General features: G+C 45.7%; 1 protein-coding gene across 1 annotated transcript in view; it reads right to left on the bottom strand.

The window, feature by feature from the left end:
* The window catches only part of PCNT (pericentrin), a 104,332-nt gene that overhangs the window by 16,482 nt on the left and 71,658 nt on the right, over positions 1 to 16,192 (bottom strand). Inside the window, exons 30-39 of the mRNA XM_008064573.1 lie at positions 13,965 to 14,126; positions 13,136 to 13,141; positions 12,384 to 12,557; positions 11,630 to 11,825; positions 10,265 to 10,487; positions 9,502 to 9,652; positions 8,092 to 8,778; positions 3,430 to 3,665; positions 2,097 to 2,199; positions 883 to 1,056 (exon numbers count right to left, since the gene is read on the bottom strand). Of these exons, the coding sequence (XP_008062764.1) occupies positions 883 to 1,056; positions 2,097 to 2,199; positions 3,430 to 3,665; positions 8,092 to 8,778; positions 9,502 to 9,652; positions 10,265 to 10,487; positions 11,630 to 11,825; positions 12,384 to 12,557; positions 13,136 to 13,141; positions 13,965 to 14,126 (2,112 nt within the window). The remainder of the gene's footprint in view (positions 1 to 882; positions 1,057 to 2,096; positions 2,200 to 3,429; positions 3,666 to 8,091; positions 8,779 to 9,501; positions 9,653 to 10,264; positions 10,488 to 11,629; positions 11,826 to 12,383; positions 12,558 to 13,135; positions 13,142 to 13,964; positions 14,127 to 16,192) is intronic.

Genomic DNA, 16,192 nt, shown 5'->3' with positions numbered 1-16,192 from the left:
TCATAGCAGTTAGAAACTGGAAACAACCCAAATGTCCCTCAGTGGGTAAATAGCTCAACAAACTGTGGCCTGTCAAACTCTAAAATACTGCTGAGCAATGCAAGGGAACCAGCTATTGATGCATTGGTAATCTGCAAGAATATCAAATGTGCATTTGAGAAATGACAGAAGCCAGTTCGACAGGCAACAGGCCCTATGTTTCCACTTATACAGCCTTTAGGAAAGGAGACCAGGTCAGTGACTACCAGCAGTCAGAGTGAGCAGGTGTGACTGCTGTTCTTTTGAAGGTTGGCATTTTGCTAATGGTGGTAGTTTTGCAGGTTACAAGAATCTATGAATGTGTGAACACTTGTATGAAGTCACACCAAAAAAGGACAAATTTTTACCTTATGTAAATTTTAAAATAATTTTTTAAAAGTTTTCATCTTAAAAAAGTAAAGCAAATCACAAGAGAAAAAAAAACCCTAAATATAAAAAGAAGAAAAAAATTAGGCATTCCAGAAAAATAGTCTATCCAACTAAACCATTAGGAAAACTATAAATCATTTAAATTGAGTAACAGACAAACTCTAATTTGGTCAGATTATTCTTAGCCAAAGTGTCCTTTTATAAACATGCACCAAGCATCAGGTAGTAGTCAGGACTGTGGTGACACTGAGTGTGTATGAATAAGGTAGAACATTTGCTAAGATATTAAATAAAACATTTTGGAACACTGAGCAAGACTTAAAACTTGAGAACAAAGAGTCACAGCAGTTAAGAGGGAAAAACTGACACACTTATGCCATGTCTGTGAGGAAGCCTGGCTGATTATGGAATAGAGCTAATCTGATCATGGTGGGATAGGCTGGAGTAGGTAAGGGATAAAGTACAAATACACACACTCAGGATGCAGCCCTTCTGCAGATGATGCTTCAGGGTCTTTTCAAGCTTGGACATAGCCCTGCTCAGCTCCAATTTCTCTCGACTCACTATGCTGAGGGCTTTTGTAAGAGAATCATTGTCTTTCAGCAAGACGTCCACAAGCTGGATTTGCAGGTCTGTTGCCATTTTTCTCTTGAAAAGGAGAGAAAAAATTTATAAGAATTTTTGTTAAAAGGCATGCATTTTATCTGTTTTTTATTGTTGTCAGTCATTTTCAGGTAATCTTAAGCATGTTTGGGGTTCAATAGGAAGCTTGTGGGGCTGAGCAGAACCACCATCTATAGGGCAGGAAATAGTAAAAGTCATCACATATGTCTTTTCAATCCTGTACAAAATAGATTTTGCACAAAACTGGTCTGTATGAGTATCATAGGCCTGTCACAAAACATAACCCTTTTCGGCTGTTCTAATAGTACTGTAAACAGACGTGGCACATTAGGAGGTCACGGAGATGTTGCCAGTTTATACAGAGGGTTCATATGTGAGGCACCCGACACAGGTTCAGTATCTCCACAATCAAAGAGCAAAGACACTGGAAAGATCCCCAGTGCCCAACACAGAGGGAGAGGGTACTCCACACCATATCCACATGGCACTCAGTTAGTGATGCCTCATACACACACATGGTTCCCACATAAATGTTATGATGTCATAAATGTCACAGTACTATGTATATTAGGAATCTATATCAGTAGCCAGGATTTCCAAATTCCTTCAGAGCAGCTGACAGTGAGCTCAGATTTTCCAAGAAGGACTTGAGGTTTCATTTCCAGTGAAGGTCATCAATGTAGATACACAAGGAGTGGGCTAGGCTGGGAGGAGGCAAATACACAGTGGCACCCAGGGGCATCTGCCCTCAGCAGAGCAGAACCCATGGTCCCTGCAGGCCAGCAGCCCGAGGGCATGTCCAGGACTTGGGGGATGTGGGAGTTCAGACAGGCAGCATTCCGTGGGCAGCATGTCTGAGCCCTTCACCACCATACAAAGTACACCAGGACAAGGAAGGCATTTTCACTGCACATGGGTTAGACATCTGTTCACTTACCCAGACGGCAAACTTGAAGTCAGAGAAGATGGCAAGGAGGAAGAAACAACTGATCAATAATCACCTCCCTTCAGGGGAGGTGCCACATGCTAGTCTCTGTGGGGCATGGAGAAGTCCCACCCCTTACCTGGGAGGAGTTAGGCCTGCTCAGTTCAGACTTCAGTTCCTCTAACATGCTCAATAAAGATGTTATTACTTTCTCATTGGATGATGTCCAATCATTAATTGTCCTGTAAAAACAAATGCGCATTTCGTATGTAACCCAAGTAACCATTATCCAAAACTATATAAGAACATTCTGCTAAAGAGAGACACAGCAAGAAAATGAGTTTGTGCAGCATAACCTCAGAGAGGGCCAAGAGTAACACACCCAGGGGCTTCTGAGGAGTCATGGGTCATCTGTGCATGTTTGTGAACTGCTTCATTGGACCACAAGGTGGGGGAGCAGCCCCTCGGGGGCAGCAGGGTCTTCAGCTGGATGCTTTTGTGGAGCTCAGAAATCTCTAGCCACGAGACTCCCCTGAGCATGGGGAGGTGCCCATTTGCCATGTCACCACATGCTGCTGCTTTCTTCCAGAATTAATATTAAGAACACTGTCCTAAATGAAACTTTGCTTAGAAATCATGCTGCTTTATAAATTAAGGCCAAGCCGGGCTCGGTGGCTCAGCCTGTAATCCCGTGCCTTTGGGAGGCTGAGGTGAATGGATTGCCTGAGCCCGCAGGTTCGGGGCCCGCCTGGGCAGCGAGACCTCATCTCTACAAAAAATCAGCCGGACATGGTAGCGCATGCCTGTGATTCTGGCTACTTGGAAGGCTGAGGGGGAAGGATCGCCGGAGCCCAGCAAGTCGAGGCTGCGGTGGCCAGGAGCGGCCACTACACTCCAGTCTGGGTGACAGAGTGAGACTCCAACACGAAAAATAAATTAATTAATTAATTAAGGCCAAGTATAGGTAGGAAAACTGTAGTTTTCACTGAGTTTCCACGCATAGAGAAAAAGACAAATGTTAGCACTAATTTTTCTGCTCATATGAACTATCATGGTCTTGGCTCCTTAACAGGTAAATCAGCATTGAGTCATGAGTGGCCTCAGGTGACAGACACCGGGTAGCACACCAACCTGGGAAGCACAGGCAGGGGAACAGAGGCAGGCTGGGGATGATGTCCAGGCCCTGAACTGCTGGGTGATGAACAACTGTAAAGGGGTGTGGGGAGAACCAAGCTACATCTAAAATAAACTTGGAAACCCAAGGATTGTTTTTCTCTAATATTAGAATGTAAAAATATAATTTTGTTGCTATCTTTCAGAAGAGTCCTGCCCACTGATTTGTCTACAATCATGGAAAGAGAAACAAAGGGTGAGTTCACTAAAAAAAATAGTCTTGAATCCTGCTCAACCGAACCTCCAAATGTTCCAAAGAATAGAAGGTATGTGGGGTGTGGGTTCCTGCACACGCTGACCTGTCCAAGGTCTGGCTAAGGAAGCTGGTGAGGAGTCCAGCCGCACAGAGGAGCCGCTGCCTCATCTCCTCTAGCTCCTGCTGCTGCTTGCAGAGACAGTCTACGTCTGCACTGGCGGCCCCTCGGTGGGAGCCGTCACTGTGGAGCGCCGTGTTCCTTGCCTCCAGCTCTCGCACCGTCTGCTGAAGCTGCTTGATCTTATGATCATCCCGCTGACGCTGGAGTTCCAACTCCCGCTGTTGTCAACAGCAAAAAGAACATGAAAAGACTTTCACATGAATGTCCCATAACACAAAACTGTTGAGCAAAAGACCAAACACACGGCAGTATACAGGGAGGCTCAGGAACAGGACCCCTGGGCAGGCACACTCTGTGGTTCTCCATGGGATGCCACAAACAAGGACCCAACACCCTCCCTGCCCTGGTGTCCATGCACTTCCAACTCAGAGACAGCTGGAATTGTACCCCAGAGTCTCCATGGAAAATGATTTTGTCTTTATTTTAAGAATTACTAAGCTTTTAGCAGTCCCAAGGCAAGCACGTGGGGTCCAAGGAGAGGAGCCTATGATGCTGAGACAGACAGGATGAAGCTTTGAGGTCCCCTGGCCTCTCACACACACAAATACACCCAAAACCCAGACACAGGCAGGCATAAACATGCACATGAACACACATGTGCAGGTGCACATATATGAGCCTTGGGACTGAGCATCAACTTTCCCTCTGTGAAATGGAGCAAGTTAACCCTTCAACACTCTGACACAACAGAGTGACCAGGCTGTGTTGGTGACCAAAAGGAATGCACCAATAAGTGCCTAAGCTCCTGTAAGGGCTGACTGCACCAGGCAGGGACAGAATCACCTATCCCACGGACAGAGGCATGGCAGGAAAGCAAGGAGACTGTAGAAGGGCCTGAGATTCAAAGGAGTGTCACAAAGTCCCTTTGTGGGGAAACAAAGAGGGTACTGTCAAGAAAAGTCAGCAACCACAGGGGAGGTTCACTCAGACTCCATGTTCCTAACAACATCCCACTTTAAGTTGAGCCTCATAAGCAAACAAGTATGATTATTTCACCAATTTTCCAGATGGGGAAAATGAGACATAGAGGAACTGATGAATTTATATTAATTAGAAAAGATGAAACTGGCCCTGAGACGACTATCTTGGAAGACTTCAATAGCTACAGCTAGAGAGGGTTCTATAATTTGATAAAATTAATCATCTATGATAACAACGCCAAAGGGGCTCATCACTAGAATGAAATCTCAAGGTATGCTATGAAGAATGGTTATTAATTTAACTTAGAAAACATTTCCAGGCCAGGCATGGTGGCTCAGCCTGTAATCCCAGCACTTTGGGAGGCCGAGGTGAGTGGATTGCCTGAGCCCGCGGGCTCAAGACCCGCCTGGGCAACTTGACGAGACTCATCTCTACAATAAATCAAAAAAATTAGCCAGGTGTGGTAGCGCATGCCTGTAGTTCCAGCTACTTGGAAGGCTGAGGTGGAAGGATCGCCGGAGCCCAGCAGGTCGAGGCTGCAGTGGCTGGGAGCAACCACTGCACTCCAATCTGAGTGACAGAGTGAGACTCCAACTCAAAAAAAAGAAAAGAAAACATTTCCTTATATTTATTTTTTAAGCAATCATGTTACCACTCAATTTTATTAAAAATCAAAATTAAATAAAATGTTTTGGCTGAAAACTTTAGATATGGTTTGGGGAAGTTCTCAAAAAAAGGAAAGACTCCTTTAAGAATCACATGAAGGGTAAAGATTTCCTCCCAGAGGAAAAAGGCAAACACATGCAAAATCTCAATCCCAGCCAGAGTACTGCTTCATCATGGCCCACCCAGGGTTCCCTCATCTGCTCCACAAAACAACACAGGCCCCCTTGGCCATGCTCTGCTACACTGTCTACACCTCCAACCATTCCCTAACTTTTGGAGACTTCTGGTGATAAAACACTACAAGTATTTTGAAGGTTCCTTAAAACAGAAAAAAAAATCAATCGTTATAGACACATGGGTAACAAGGATGAACCTTGAAAACGTCATGCTAAGTGCAAGAAGACAGATATGAAAAGCCACAGAGTACAGGATTCCATGCACATAAAGTGTCCAGAAGAGGCCTATCTACAGAGACAGAAAGCAGGTTAGGGGTTGCCAAGGACTGAGAAAGAAATGAGGAATGACTATTTTTTATTTTTTATTTTTTTTTGAGTCAGGGTCTCACTTCCAGGCTGCAGTGCAGTGACAAGATCACAGCTCACTGCAGCCTCGACCTCCTGGGCTCAGGTAATCCTTCAGCTAAGTTTTTGATATTTTATAGAGATGAGGTCTCATTATGTTGCTAGGCTGGTCTCAAACTCCTGGAATCAAGCAATCCTGTCTCAGTCTCCCAAAGTACTGAGATTAGAGGCATGAGTCCCTGTGCCTGGCAAGTGTAACTAAGATGTATGGGGCTCCATTTTGAGGTGATAAAAATGTTCCAAAATTAACTGCAGTAATAGTTGCATAACTCTGAATATACTAAAACCCACAGAATTTTGCAATTTAAATGGGTGAATTCCATGGTACATGAATTATAGCTCAAAAAGTTATTAAAAAATATTGATCACCTCCCTAATATGAACTTACAAAACTAATACTGTAACATTTTGTAATCTGATTTATCCTTGTAACACTTAGAAACCTAAAGCTTTATTTTTCTTTATTATATTTTTTTTGAGTTAGGGTCCCATTCTGTTGCCTAGACTGGAGTGCAGTGGCATGACTGCTGCTTACCGCAGCCTCAAACTCCTGGGCTCAAGCAATCCTCCTGCTTCAGCCTCCCAAGTGGCTGGGACTATAGGCACACACAACCACACTCAGCTAATTTTTTTACTTTTTGTTGAGATGAGGTCTCACTATGTTGTTCAGGCTGGCCTCAAGCTCCTGAGCTCAACTGATTCTCTTGCCTCCCAAAGTGTTGAGATTATAGGTGTGAGCCACCACACCCAGCATAAAGTTTTGTTTTTAGAAACAGATGTTCATTTCTTAACTATTTCATGGTAGGCTAACCACTTAAAAAGATCACACCATTGGTTTTACCTGTGTGTTTTTAAATTTTTAAAATAATTCAATGAAGTATAAAATCAGAAATAGTGAAGGTATTTTTTTAAAAAGCACAAAACATGTGACTCACACCTGTAATCCCAGCACTTTGGGAGGCTGAGGTGGGAGGGTCACTTGAGACCAGGAGTTTGAGATTAGCCTGTGCAACATAGTGAGACTCAGCTCTACAAGAAAAGAAAATTTAATTTAATTTAATTTTAATTAAAATAAGAAATGAGCTAGGTGTGGTGCTGCATGCCTGAAGTCCTAGCTATCAGAGGCTGAGGTGGAAGGACTGCTTGAGTCCAGGAGTTTAAAGGCTGCAGTGAGCTATGATTGAGCCACTGTACTGTAGCCTAGGTGACAAACAGAGCAAGATCCTGTATCAAAAACAAAGACAAAACAAATGTCAATCCATAAGACAAATTATTTTGATAATTTATCAAAAATAAAGGCTTTGGTTGACATAAAATGTTTCTGAAAATTAAGGGACACCCAAAAAAATAAAAGGACAGAACACCTAGCCCACCTTATGAGGCCAATGTTATCCTGATACTAAAACCAAAAACCTCACAAGAAAACTACAGACCAATATTCCTTTTGAACATAGATTCTAAATCCTCAACAGAATACTTGCAAACTGACTCCAACAAAATATATTAAAAAAAAATTATTCACCATAACCAAGTGAGATCCATTCTAGGAATGCAAGGATGGTTCACTACAGGGGAAAAAGAATCAATCAATGTAATAAAAGACAAAAACTATAGATCTCAATAGACACTGAAAAAACATTTGACAAAATCTAACACATTTTCATAATTTAAAAAATAAAAAAGGCTAAATATATTAAAAGACATCCAGACTGGAAAGGAAGAAGTAAAACTATGTCTATGTGCAGATGACATGATCTTATATATGGAAAATCCAACTTTAAAATGTTGGAATTAATAAACAAGTTAAAGCAAAGTTTCAGGATATGAGATATTATAAAACTCAGCAGATTGTCATAACTAGTAAACAACAATTTGAAAACAAAATTAAGAAAATTCCATTTACAACCACACCAAAAATAATAAAATGCAAAGGACTAAATTTAACAAAAGAAATGTAAAGCTTATATTCTGAAAGCTACAAAACACTGCTGGAAGAAATTAACAAAGACCTAAAAAAAGGAGAGATATTCTGTTTCCAAGATTCAAAACACTTAATATCATCAAGAAGTCAACATACCTAATGCAACTGTCAGATTCAATACGATCTGTATCAAAATCCCAATGGCCATTTTTGTAGAAATGAAAAAGCCAATCCTCAAATTCATACAGGATTGCAAGAAGCCCTAGACAGCCAAAACAATCTCAGAAAAAAACAAGTTGGAAGAATCACACTTCCTGGTTTCAAAGCCTATCAAGAACCTAGAGTCATCACGACAGCACAGTGCTGGCACAAGGACAGATAGAGCAGAGCTGACCAGAGCTGGGAAGAACCTCTGTACTCTCCATGTGGGCGGGCCTAGTCATCTGACGCTTAGGGTCCTATATGCACATGACACCACCGGCGGCCAGCTCTCACCAGCATCTCCTTGTCTCTCTGCCACTGCGGCCATGGCTCCCCGTCAGCTGGGCTCTGCCTCGTCCCCATGCTCCTCCTTGCATCCTCAGGTCCCTCTTGCTCTTGGAAGCGTGCGTGTAGCTGCTCTAGTTCTGCCTGTAACCTCGCCGGTCTCTCCCTTTCTCTCTCCTGAGAGCACCTCAGCTCTTGCCTTTGGGTCTGCAGGGCTTCCTCGGTGGACTTCAGTGTGGCACTTACCTCCTTCTCCTTCAAGAGTTCCTCACAGCGCCTCCGAACCTCAGCTTCGAGTTGCTGCTGGGCGTGAGCAGCCTGGCGCTCCGCCTTCTCAAGGGCTGCCTGCAGATCTGCCACACGGGACTTCTCTTCCTTTAGCTTCCTCAGCAAAGCAGAATGTGCTTGTGTGTCCTGGTGTGCACAGGCCTCCTGCGTCCTGCGGCTCAGCTGCTCAGTCAGAAGCCGTTCGTGCTGCAAGGCCTCTGACAGCTCCAGCGAGCGGCTCTGCTCTGCCTCCAGGTCCTTCTGGAGTGCAGAGAGTTGGCTCTGCTCCTGCGCCAGCAAAGCCTCACAGCGTGAGTGCTCGATGCGCAGCTCCTTCTGGAGGTTGTCCTTTGTTGTCTGCTCATGCTTCAGCGCCACACAGAGGCGACTGCTCTGAGCACGCTGCTTCTCCAGAGACATTCTCAACTCCTGATCAGCAAAAAAGGGGGAGGATTAAATAAAAAGAAAAAGTATCTACACAGTTTTCCTGTCCAAATCTGTTTATATACTTTAAACCAGCAATTAGACCTTCTGAAATGTACCCTTTTAATCATATATACCCACAAGGGTTTTTGTTGTTGTTACTTTACCATCCTGACTGCAGAGATGATGTATTTTTTGGAAGTGGCATTGAGTAAACACACACAAAAATTGAGACAACCCTTCTTCCTCAGAAAATCACACCACCAAAGAAGCCTGAGCCTCTCTGAAGAAGCACACATGCTGTCTGCCATGAGCCATGATTTCTATTGCTGAGAGTCACTTGCCATAACCCATGGAACTGGCATGGACTGTTCTGGAACTCCAGACACCTGCTGGACCTCTGTCATACAAAGAAGCAATGTCTCTATCACTGTCTGATTTGTGTACAGGCCTCTAAGGCCGCTTTTTGTCCAAGCTGGTGGGCAAGGAGGCTGTGTCTACCTCCAGACCAAACACTCAGAGTCAATGGGGACTACTGGGTGGGTCATGTGCCATTCGCCATATGGTCACCACAAAGATAATTTACCTAAAAATACCACCCTATCTCGTGGACTCACAAACCTGTCAACAGGGCACACCACCACAAACAAGGAAAAGAGAACATGAGAGAGGAACTAACCACATTGGCCAGAAAAGCCATTCCTGGGGGCCTCAGCCCTCACCCATTACCTCCAGGGACTTTGCATTCTGGCCCTCCCGCTGTAGGTGCCGCAGTTGTTCCTCTTCCAGCCGGCTCTGCAGGGCTCGCTCTCTCCCGCGCTCACTCTCCAGCTCCTCAAGTGTGGCCTTCAGATCGTTCTCCTTGCCATCCAGCACAGATCTGCATGGGGACATAGGCAGCATCGGGAGTCATGTCATGGAACACACAGTCCAGGGCGAGGACCCTAGGACAGGAAGGACAAACCCCTGCCAGTTCCATCATCCACATATGTACTTCACCCTCTCTCCAGATCGCAAACCCAGGAGGGCAGGCACCACACTCCCAGAGCTGCCAAACTGGCACACCTGGGATTGTTTTAATCTTCAATGCCAAAAAAAGTGGCAATGCAGCAGTCCGGATGGACTTAGAATCTATAATACTGAGTGATCTATCATAGAAACAAAGAACTGAGTATCACATGTTCTCACTCATAAGCGGACCTTGAATAATTATCATAATACTATAAGAAAAGGATTGACAGTAGTGGGAAACTGCTCGGCAGATGGGGGATGAGGTGTTAGGGAGGCGGAATCGGCAGTAGTGGGAATCTGCCAGGGAAGATGGGGACACATCTCATCAACAAGGGTACCTGCATAATGAACATTTGTATACCTAACTCTGAATTGTACCCCACATCTTTAAAGTTAAAAAATTAAAAGTAAAAAAAAAAAGTAGCAATGACCATGAGACTCCCATTGGTGGTCAAGGGAACCGCAAGTGCTAAGCCCACACCTCAGCTGGACAACCTCCTGCTGCACATCATGGAGGGACTGCAGTAGCCTCTCGTTGTCCTGTCGGCACTCACGGAGCTCAGCCCGAAGCTCCTTTGCTGTACTCTGCTCTGCCACCAGGAGCTTCCACACACTGCTTGCTTTCTCCTGCTCTTCACGCAGGGTTCTCTGTAAGTCGCTTGCTATACATTTTTCCTGCTCAACTTTATAGGCCAATAATTCAACTGAGAGAGATTAAACATAACACAGTGTTATCTTTGAGCTCCAAGTGAGCTGTGTAAGTGTCATTAAATTACAAACAAATCTGCAAGAGGACAGGGATGTATCTGTCTGGGGGAGAAATGAGGTTTCTATGAACTACAGCGGTAGTTTCAGCGGGGCCAGGACATTCAGGACACATTCCTTTGCACGCCTCAGTCTCTGTCCTGTGAGGCCATTGCCTTCAAGCCTGGTTCTCCTGGCCAGGAGCATGCAAAGATAAAATGACGCACTCTAAAACCCCATACCACACACACCCTAAGTGACTCCAACAGAGGCAACCCCAGGTCCAGATGGTTTCATTGGAAAATCCTCCTAAAACTGAAGGAAGAAATAACCCCAGTTCTACACAGACTCCCCTGGAAAACACATGGGGAGGCGACACTTCCCAAGCCTCTATGAGGCTGATGCTGCTCCAATACCGAGACCAGAAAAGGTGCAAAAGAAAGGAAACTACAGAGCTGTGCCACTGTCAAATGTATGGGCCAACAATGAACAATCCCATCTAGAAGTACATAAAAGGGAAAAGCACCAGGACAAGAGTCAAGCCTAAATGCAGGGCTGCTTGAACCCAGAACAAGGAGCAGAGAAGCTTCCTTGAGCTGACCATGGGTGTCGTGATGGGTGCTGCTCCAAAGACAAGAAAGAGTGTCTGCCAAAGGGCCTAACCAGCGCAATATATGAGAGACAGTAGATGGGAAATGAAAAATAAGTAAAATATTCATTCACAGATGATGTATCTACATACAAATGCCCAGAGAATCTAAATTACATGTAGAACTCTATAACACACACCTAACTCTAGAGCAAGCTCCCAAGATTCTCCCAGCACACTCAGTGCCTGTGCAGGGGGTTCCTCTGCCTTCAGTCGACCCTGCAGTGAGGCCTCTGTCCTACCCAGCCTCTTCTGGGCTCTGCCTGGTCTCCCAGGATCATTTCTACTCAGTTCTATCAGTGAGAAAGCCAGGGTCTTGGGGTTCCAACACTTAGAGATCTGACGAGACTGGACATCATGACCTCCATGCAACTCTGCCCATGCAACTCAAAGGGCCTCACTACGCTAGGTGTTCCCCAGCCCCACAGAGTGATTGTGGGTAGCAGCACCCACCCTGCCTTCGCAACTGGTGCTCCTGCCGGCTCCCTTGGGCCTCTGCGCTGGTCAATGCTGCACACAGCTGCTGCAGCTTCTCCTGATTCTGCAGGTGTGTCATACGCAGCTGGGCACGCAGAGCCTGAATCTCGAACAGCAGGCTGCTCCTGTCAGACAGATGAAGGTCCTCCAAGGATTTCTCCTTCAGATCTCCCTGGGGGAGAAGAGTAGACTAAGCACCAGGTGCAGGTCATGCCCACAGTCAACCTTCCCTGCAGCCTACCCTCTGCAAACCCACACTCCAGGTCCATGGGGACATGCTTTAGACAGTGTTGAGTCTGGAATGGTGCACGGTGGCCCCTGGACCCTCAGCACAGTGCTAGCATGTGTCAGGGCTACGTCACACTGACCTACCATGCAACCTGCAACAGCCTATTACTCTGAACATCAGGTATCCTCATCTGAGTGCACTGGTGAGAACAGGGTTTCAAAGGTCCTCATAGTACTAATGTTCTCCAACCCCGTGCACAGAGTCCATGGCAACCTGAGAGTTGCCTTGGAATCGCTCTTTTGCCAGTTATTCCCAGAACAGAGCAAGTTGTACGGGTGATTAGCACCGCAACACAAGGGACTGAGGTGTGATTTCCTAGGTCAGTCATTAGCACATCCCAAGGCTGGGAGAAACATGTGAACCAAAAGTCACACATACAACAGGCTCTGCCACCTTCTCCTCAAGGCTAGGCACCTGGGAGGACACAGAGCTGTCACTCACCTGCTCTTGGACAACCTTCTCCAACCTCTCGAGCAGGGAGTTATGACCCCCCAGGTCTGAGCCACCGAGTCGGGGCTGTCGCTCAACTCTCAGCAGTTCCCGCTCTTTCTCAAAAGCCTCTTGGATGGCCTGCAGAAATTCTCCTCTCCAATCAAGGCACATGTTAGAAGATTCCTAAAATATTGAACAAGAAACTCAATGTTCTCACAAATGCATTTTGCAGGTGCTATGAGGACTTTGTGTCCCCAAAATCCATGCTGAAGCCCTAACCCTAATGTGGCTATAATTGGAGACAGGGCCTTTAGGAAGTAATTAGGTAAGTGAGGTAAGAAAGGTGGGGCCCTGATCTGACAGAATTGTGGCCCTATTAGAAGAGGAAGAGGCACCAGAGCTCTCTTGCACTCCCCACCATGTGAGGACACAATGAGAAGGCTGCAAGAATTCTGCAAGCCAGGAGGAATGCCCTCACCAGAACCCAACCCTGTTGGCAACCTGATTTTGGACTTCCAGTCTCCAGAACCAGGAGAAATAAATGTCTGTGGTTTTCTGTTACAGCAGCTGAGCCGACTGACAGTCCTTAAAACAGAAATCACTGACAGAAGAGAAGACACATGAGTGCACAGGATCATCAGGACATGAGAAGCAAACACTGCCTTCAAAAGCAGAAAAGAGACTGTAAAAAGGTGGTAAAATAAGATGAAACAACATGCTAGTACACTTCTTTTTCTTCCTGCTCCTACATCTATGAGGACCTGGGTCTGGAGAGGGCCCAGGACTGCCCTACTGGGCACCTGCCAGGCTCCGGGGGGCAATGGTGATGTGAATTCAGCAAGAGCAGGTCCTTTAGGCCATGTACAGTACTGATGAGCCACTGAGGCCAGCAAGACTGCTGGCATGCACCACCACGGCCAGTCCAGTACCTCCCCCTGGCTTTCATGGGCACCACCTTATGCACAGCATATCCAGTCATGGGGACAAAGTCCTTCCCAGGAGCAGACATGAGGGCAGGAGAGAAAGAGTGTGAATGGGGTCTCAGCACCCATTCCACATGCTCTAGCAGCCTCTGGGTTGGAAGGAGCACGCAGGGAGACAGGGAGGGTAGGGGCAGCACAGAGGGGAGACCCAGATGCCAGGCCTTAGAGGGTGGAGGGAGAAGTGAGAGCTGACCTGATGAAATGAGAAAAGTGAGTTGGAGAAGGGTCCTTGGGGATGCATGCCATGGACAGACTGAGTCCTCAGGGCCACATGACTGTGAGATCACCTCTGGACCTCGAGCCTCAGCTTGAGCATAATAAGGCCCCAAGATCCCTGCCCTGTTCTTCCCCAGATGGCCCCTCTGCATGGCATTTGGAAACCTCCCACAGAGCCAGCCCCAGCCTGTGGGGGCAAGAAGGTCTCTCCCAAGATCTCAGTCTTCAACCTGTTTTTTAACTCCACTAAATAAATCCTTGTCTGTGTGTGTATGTGTCTTCCTATAGATGCAGCCTTCGCTGGGAGCACCTTAAATCCTTTGGAAGAGAAGTATGTAAGGTGCAAGACAAAACTGCATGTTCTCCCCTAGTGGACCAAGCCATTCTGTACCTTGCCTCCTTTCTGGGGTGCCTCCAGCAGGCACGGTGCCTCCCTTGGGAAGCAGTCCAGGTCTGTGCGGGGCTCGCCTCTGCTTAGAGTGCTTGGGGGCCCATGGCTCTCTGATAGGGCCAGGATCTGGCGGCTCTCCTCACATACCATCTGCAGCAAAGCCTGTGGTGGGAAAAACACATCAGGAAGAGGCACTGGCCCCATACCACACATTCGTGCACACAGCGACTTCATAACACTGAGCACTCAGCTACAGAAGACTGAGTCCCATCCAAAAGGGCTGAGGGAAACTGCAGGAGGACCAGCCCAGAGCCCAGCATCACCGCAGCTGTCTCCACTGCACATGCAAACACACATGCACACATTTGGCTTATAACTCTGAAGGGAAAAATAAACTAATAAAGGCCAAAGAGAGAAAAATGGAAAACTAAGCAATGACAAGGCCTAGGGTGGGATACAACTTAATTAACTGGAAACATGCTTTGCTAAAATTTTAATGATGTGACCCCAAAAAGTAAAATACTAACATAAAAGTGCTAGATCAACCTGCATGTGGTTTACATCAAAATGGGTACAAATCAGGTCTCCAGGGTTCAAGGATCAAGGTCAAACCCCAGAGGGCCCTGAGGCCTCAGGCCACAGTCACCCCTGGCTACAGACCATGGGCCATTTCCTATGTTCTAATGTGCTTTTCTGGATTTTGTAACAAGGAGAAAAATGCATTTTTAAAAACATCTCCCATTTTAAGTTGAATGATGAGAAGCCCAAATAAATAAGTAAATGAAGTTATACAATTATTTTTTAATCTCCCAAAGAAAAAACCCATGAAGCATGGGGCCCTTGGAACCCAGCTTTCCCACAGGGGGACAATCTTTGCAGCACAGGTTTCCTAGGAGGATGGGAGGGGGCAGAGTCCAGCAGGCACTGGGACACCTGCCAGTGGCTCAGGTCTCAGTACTTGAGTCTACAAGGCAACTGTCTTTCTTTCCACCAGGGGACCCCAGGACACAATCACTAGGGTTGAGAAGGTTCCCAAGCCTCTACTCCCAGGACCAAGCTGCTCTGTTGAGGACATTGTGCTTCCCATGTTGTAGCCTCCACTAAGGTATCAGCCCAGGTCTGGCAGCATGTGGCTGTCCACAGCTGTCTATACCTGTAGGGGGGCCTCATTCCTCACCACTCATCCTCCCCAACTCACAGCTTATTTCGAGGTGCAGCCTGAGGTGACAGGCACAAACTGTGGCCCCACCCCTGCCCAGGATTCACCTGGGGGCTCGCCCACCTTCCACCAACCTCCTCAGAACCACCACCACACTTGTTTATGAGATGCTCGTGATGTCTGAGCAACAGGTTCTTCCTGTGGTCCCCCAAAACAACACACAACACAAAGCCAGCTTCCAACAAAACAAGTAACTCTGACCATGCTGTTACCCACAATCCGAGGTGCTCTGAATTCCAGAACTATAATCCAGAAATGTAAAACAATAAAGCAAAATGCCAAGTTTCAAAAAGTCTGAGAAATCTATCCAAAAACACCTTTTCATGATTTTTCAACTGGACTTAGGACATTTCAAAGTCATACTTCTAGTTGATGCTGGAGTCCCTTGTAAGGGACCCTTGTGTCCTCTTCCCCACTACTCTTCCCTCCTCCTCCATCCTCTTTCTCCTTCCCCTACTCCTTCCCAGAACTGTTATTAAACAAATGCATTCCTCAAAAATCAGGAATTACAATATTAGATTGCTTGGATAGAAAACATTAACAGACACATCTCCTTAATGTTTTATATTGTACAAAAATTTTTACAAAAATTTGGGAAATGCCAAAAACGAAATAAAAAACAGATAGAACAAAATAAATTCCTCCAATTTCCATTCTTAAAAAAGTAAATGTTTTATTCTGAATATAGTAAGTCCTCACTTAAAGCTATGAATAGGTTCTTAGAAACTGCAACTTTAAGCAAAGGGACACAGTGTATGCAGTAGGAACGTTAACTCTTGTTTTGTTATAGGTCATTTCACTTAAAGTTGCACTTTCCAAGAATCTATCCACAGCAATGAGAACTTACTGTACAATTTCAATTTTGGAAAAGGTTTTATTAACATCAGGATTATTTTGTTTGGAATACTTTGCTCAAATAAGACATGATAGTGGCATTATATAATTCACTTATTTAGTCAAGTTTTTTTCCAGTGGTTTTGTCATAAAATGGCCTATGAAAACCTATGAA

This window comes from Carlito syrichta, unplaced genomic scaffold, assembly GCF_000164805.1.
Source record: "Carlito syrichta isolate Samal-C Ts95f unplaced genomic scaffold, Tarsius_syrichta-2.0.1 Scaffold307711, whole genome shotgun sequence".
NCBI classification, from domain to species: domain Eukaryota; kingdom Metazoa; phylum Chordata; class Mammalia; order Primates; family Tarsiidae; genus Carlito; species Carlito syrichta.
This window is presented reverse-complemented; position numbering and strand designations above follow the sequence as displayed.